The 6,182-nt window shown below is 34.5% G+C and overlaps 1 protein-coding gene across 1 annotated transcript in view; it reads left to right on the top strand.

Moving 5' to 3' along the window:
- The window catches only part of exex (motor neuron and pancreas homeobox extra-extra), a 33,502-nt gene extending 31,900 nt beyond the window's left edge, over positions 1–1,602 (top strand). The window contains exon 3 of the mRNA XM_017620923.1: positions 595–1,602. Coding sequence (XP_017476412.1) covers positions 595–981 — 387 coding nt within the window. The 3' untranslated portion in view covers positions 982–1,602. The remainder of the gene's footprint in view (positions 1–594) is intronic.
- The last annotated feature ends 4,580 nt before the right edge of the window (positions 1,603–6,182 follow it).

Raw genomic sequence — 6,182 nt, 5'->3', positions numbered from 1 at the left:
TTTTTGATTTTTTGGAGTATGACACTCTTACAGCAAATGTGCTATACGTAGTTTTAGTTGAAGCATGAACAATGTTGTAAGAACAAAATAACAAATAAAAAAATTGCTTGAAAGACAGTGTAAATATTAAAAAACACCTCTTATCCAGTTCCGGTGTAATTTAGCGACTACATTTAATGCAGCGAAACGGCAATAAGTTTTAGAGATAGATAACTACAAGTCGTTTGTATAGTATGGAAAGGGCGGAATTTACATCGTCGCTGAAATACAAAAAGCCGCAACTAACTAAAAATCCAAAATTCACTTTTTGATTAATTATGATGCTTTTCATGGAATTATAAGTGCCCACATCGTTTTATGCATTAAAAAAATTTTAGTTAGTTGTGACTTCTGCATTTCAGCGACCATGTGGGATACGTCCTTTCCATACTATAGTAACTAAGTAAATTTTTATTTTATTTTTTTCATATTTCATTTAATCATCGTCTCGGCCTAAAGCCCACCTTGTATACATACAATCATTACCATTTCAATGTAAAAAAAAACAGATTATCTAAGCCTGTACTTATTATCACAATTTTTTCCTCTTTGCAGCTATCGATGGGCCATAGTTTTATGCCTTCCCACCTTCAATTCGAATTTTTGGCTCGTGCTGGAATGCTACATCATCGTATCCCCGAACTGGCAGCCTACCCACATCACGCTATTTTAGGTAAAACACGCCGTCCGCGCACTGCATTCACATCGCAACAGCTGCTCGAGCTCGAAAAGCAATTCAAGCAAAACAAATATTTATCCCGCCCAAAACGTTTCGAAGTGGCAAGTGGACTGATGCTTTCCGAAACGCAGGTGAAAATTTGGTTCCAGAATAGGCGCATGAAGTGGAAACGCTCGAAGAAGGCGCAACAGGAGGCGAAGGAACGAGCTAAACAGCAACATCAACAGCAGCAGCAACAACAGAGTGCAAACAACAGCAGTTAGTAGCTGACCGATGCGGTAGTTCTTCGAAATGAGGTGCAGGAGCAGCCTAATTATCCCAAATATCCATCCAAAGGATAAATCACCAACACTGCCCATTGCACCAACAACAACCCCATCAGCTATGGTGCTCGTAATTACAATTCTAGTCAAATATAGGCGTCGGATAGCGAATGTGGAGCATAGCAACGTGTCCGGCAGATTTGCTGTCTCCTTGTGGGATGTTGGTGAGCGAGTATTGAAGGGTAGTAGCTGAGGGAGCTCTTGTTTGTACGGCTGCTTCTGGCGCCCATTGTACTTATGGTACGTGCATTGGCACTTGGCGATGCCTTTTGTTTGCTTTGTAATTATGTAGTTCAATTGCGTTAAGATGCGTCCATGTGAAAATTAGAAACGAAACTAAACTACATATATACATATGGAAGGAGTTTTTGTTTATGTTCACAGTTAAAGTAAGTGGCGAAGAAGTTTCTCAAACAAAGTGCGTTTGGTATTCAATATATTTGTTTCTATGAATTGCTTAGTGAACTCTTTGTTTGCTTTCATTAGCAGAAAATTTCATAGTGTGATACGACAAATTATAGTATTTATTGAAATTAATTATGTATATTATGTAAATGTAAATAAGAGTACGTGTGTATATTATATTGTATTGTAATTGTGTAAATGTAGAAAATTTTACTAAAAAATTTAAATACATTACAAAGTGATTTCAAAGAATGTCTGATTTGTGTTTATTTGATTTAGCAGGTGTTGATCGTTTTCGATTCGACAATCGGTTGGAACAGCTGTTGTTAATTGTTTAATTAGAATAATCAAACTGAAAGTTGCCAGTGTCAGTGACTTTTGGATGTTCTGAGACAAGAACATTATTGCACGTTGTTTAGCCCTCTATTGCCTGAGTTATGAAGGAGATGAATAAAAAAAATTTAACTGTGAAAACACGTTATTTACATAACAATAAATCAATAAGGGCATTCATCAAACCTTATAAATGCATTGTAAACCGTATAAATTTATAATTGTGTAAATTGTGTATGGAAACTCGTTTACACATTTCTGATAAATTTATCCAGCGATTTCACTGAATAAACTTGATAAACTGAAGACAATGCAACTCTGTCGCAACTCTAGCTATGTTTTCTTAGGCAATAATCGGGATCCGCATACAAATTTTGCACGCAAATTCAATTATTTTTTTTTCTTTTTTAATCAGTTCCACTAAATATGCTGTATGTGGTCCAATAAGTCTATATTTTCATTTTTTTAAATAAATAGAGTGCATATGAATGCATGAAAAAATTAGAAACATACTTTATTACTGCTTCGTCTTTAAAAGAAAAAATTGTATTCAATATTCCTTCGTTCGTTACTTTCATATCTCTGACGATGTTAAGTAAAGCTAAACCATTTAATCTTTGTTCCCCAGTTTTACTTCGTAAATATGATTTAAGCTTAAGGAGGAGCATTCGCAGGAAGCAACTGTCACAAGAAGTGTTGCGCCTATCTGCAATATGATGCAATTGAACCCCCAAAACCCCTACCTGCGTTCGCTAGGGATGCAAAGGATGCATCAATGTTTTCAAAACATCGATGTTTCGTCTAAAAATATCGATGTTAACATGGATGTTGTGCTGGACAATACATGACGATATATGTACATACATACACTGACGATCAAACGTGAGAGCATGCTGACAAATTTTCATCTACATTTTAAACTTTTTAGTCTGAATATTTAAAAAAATTCTGGGTATGTAATTCTAATAAAACAGGTGCAAGTTTTAAGCGGCTAAAAATCGCTTAGATTTTTAATGATTTTTCTCTGGCGGCTTTTGTGTTTTTTTTNAAACTACGTTCCATTGTTCTTGCAGCAAATTCGGAGAGAGCGAGCTCACAGCAAACTAGTTTTGTTGGGTTAAACTGCTGTAAAAGTAGTGTTGCCATACGCAAAAATTTTAGGTATTTGCTATTATACACAAAAACTGCAGTGATACCGAAAAACAGTGAAATGAATTTATGCTGTAGGAGCTTCAAAACTTAGGTCACGGTTGATTTCTTATATAATATCATACAAAATATTAATTTCATGTTGGCAATAGCCAAGAAAACCACAATAAGCGTGCAACTCTGTGCCAAACTCGACATAACCACCTCCGAGCAAATTACGCACCCGCCATTTAATTTGCCAAACAAAAGTTTGTCTGCATAACACCGACCTTTTTAAATATAATGAGATATAAAATATGAAAATATATAAAAAGTGCTGGTTTTACTTTCTTAAACACTAAATATTTTTATGAGGAGGTTCTTGGGAGATTCGCAGCTTCTTTGATGTTTGTTTCCTTCACGATTATAAATTAAAGGAAAATTATAAGGCGTCTAAAAATCAAGTTTCTGTGAAAAATAAGACATGTAGTAAGTATATTTTCATTTCATTAAGTAGTGCGTCTGTTCCTGGCTTGGGCTTACTTATGGGCCAGATTGGTTAATATACTATTTTTTTTCAAGAGTGGCCACCTGTTAAAAAAGTTTAATTTATTTAATATGCGGGAACGACTGAACTGATTTGTATAAAAGTTTGCACACGGATAGCTTATGACCCAGATTGGAAAATGGGCTACTTTTTTAAGAATTGCCACCTGTTTGAAAATGAAATTTTGCTCACAGATGGTTTATGACCTGGATTGAAATTCAATGATTCATTAGTCGTAATCGCAGCCAGCGATTAGCGATTAACAAATGTAATCATTAATCGTACAGTTGATTACGACTAATTAATTTTAATCGCCAAACGCGATAAACATTTTAATCGTTAATTTTTAATCGTTAATCAGATTAACATTTTGCCAACACTGTGTGAAATCATATTCACACTCACGGAGAAAGATGGACGTTTTTGGTGAGGAGGCATAGCACCTCCCATACTGACTAAAAGTTTCATATTGCATATCTCTTCAAATATTTGGGGTAAAGTACTCAAGCTTGGTATGGAAATACATATGTACGTATGTATGTATGTGAAACTAATACCATTCTCATGGAGGAAAACGATAGTTATTATAAAAGGTGGTGTGGCAACTCCCATGCAAATTGATTTTTCACCGAGATGTGCATACAAAATTAATTCCATACTCATGGAGAAAAATTTGCCTTATTCGAAAAGGGGGCATGGTACCTCCCGTACAAATTTACTTTTTTATACTGCATATCTCTAGAGGTGTTCAGGGTAGAGTACTGGAACTTGGTACTGGGGTATGTAAAATCAATTCTAAACTCATGGAAGAAGATTAGGGTTATAAGAAAAAGGGGCGTGGCACTTCCTGTACAAATTGACTTTTTCTTGCCACATATCCCTGGAAGTGTTTGTGGACGAATACTGAAACTTGGTATGGAGTTGTGTATACAAAATGTATCAATTGCTCATGGAAAAAATGTGAGTTATTAAAAAAGGAGGCATGTCGCCTCCCGTACATACTAAAAATTTCTTAATATATATATCTGGAAGGATAGAAACTCTGGAAGTATTTTAAATTTGTTATGGAGATTTATTTTAAAAGTGCCGTACTGACAGAAAAAGGTTTATTAAATGGAAAAGGGAGAGCCGGGTTCGGCCTTATAATCTAAAGCTCTCATGATGGATACATACCTCTTGAGTCATTGGTACAGTAATGAGAAGTGGTATTTTATCAAGGCCAGGTTACTAAATTTGAGTTGGAAATATTAGAACTCGCCGTGGCACCTCCAAGAAGGTTACACGTTCACGCGTCGTATCCCTGGAACCATTTTAAGGTAAACTTAGAGGGATTGATATCTTTTGTATGCCTAGCGCGCAGACGAGATCTTATTATTTCACAGTTTAAACGGCCTAAATACCTTAACTCGCTTAAAAAATAACGAGCTGCATATAACGAAATGGGCACAGAAATAATATATAACATCATTAAATTATTTTTCATAGTTGTATAAAAACGTGGGGTGAAACCCGCGGGTATAAGCTAGTAGATAACTAAACGCAGGTGATGTTAAAAACATTGTATGCTTAAAAGCATATATCCACAGCTTTAATATTTAATTTTGTATTGTATTTTTATCCAGCAAATCCCTTTTTTTGGTTACTTTGCATATGCGGTGCATCAGTGGTCGTAGAAACTGCCGCCGATAGCCACTTAAAATATTTTTCGATTTGATGAACATTGTTGCAATCGAAACTCTCATAATCAACCAAATGAATGTCAATACTGAAGAAAATTTCACGGATAACTTTCTACAAGAATAGTCCCTCGATTTTTTGAAACCCGCTTTCAATCGCTGTACATCCATTGAAACACTTCTCTAACAACTAAAATTTGGAATAGGGAAGCTCTTAGAAGCATCTCAAGAGGTACAGCACGATGTAATACCAAATTTTAGTTGGTCGGTTCACCTATTGTACCAGAGCTCTAAGTCCATCCACAAAAAGTGGTGCAAGACTTTTAACAAATGGATTTGTCCTGATCACCAGCCTGCGGTGGGCACTCAATGTTACACAAACTGATAGTTTTTTGACTAATATTGTTTTAAAAAGAAAATTTAAGACATTAATCTAAGAAGTAAAACCAGTCCTATTTTTTCAGTTACATAACTAAATTATTTATTATTTCAAATTCCTAGCTGCTATGAAAAAATTTTAAGTTTGTGATCGTAAACGTAATAGATTTAACTACATTTTTTAACTATAAGTTTCTGACAAAAAATTTTTTTATGGTACGTATGTATGTATGGAAAAAAATTTCGAACGTACTTTGTATGGAAGAAAATGTGTGACACTGAAAAAAAACATGTCAAAAATCAAGGGATTTTTTCACCAACTTGAAACTTGCTTATTATTGTACTAAAATTTAATGGGATACAAAATAGAATGCCGATTTTTTTTGTAAGAATTCTAGATACAAGTTTGAAACTTTGGTGGAACTTTGCAGAATTTGTATAATTTTTTGCAAAATGCTTGAAATTTGTATTTCTATAGAGTGAAAATCTCTCAAGCGGGCCACCCTAAATTGGATGGTCAAGATTTTTTCGAACAAATCACTTTTTTCGGTTTACAACCACAAAAAAATATAGTTTGAACAATTTTGCAAAATTCGAATTTTTACAAAAGTTGTTGTTTTTAACTTTTTTTTTTGATGAATTCAGTAGTTATTTATTATCTACTGATTCATAGC

This window comes from Rhagoletis zephyria, unplaced genomic scaffold, assembly GCF_001687245.7.
Source record: "Rhagoletis zephyria isolate East Lansing unplaced genomic scaffold, Rhagoletis_zephyria_1.1 Rzeph_scaffold_02293, whole genome shotgun sequence".
NCBI lineage: Eukaryota > Metazoa > Arthropoda > Insecta > Diptera > Tephritidae > Rhagoletis > Rhagoletis zephyria.
Note: the sequence above shows the minus strand (reverse complement) of the source record. Positions and strands in the feature narration are given on the sequence as shown.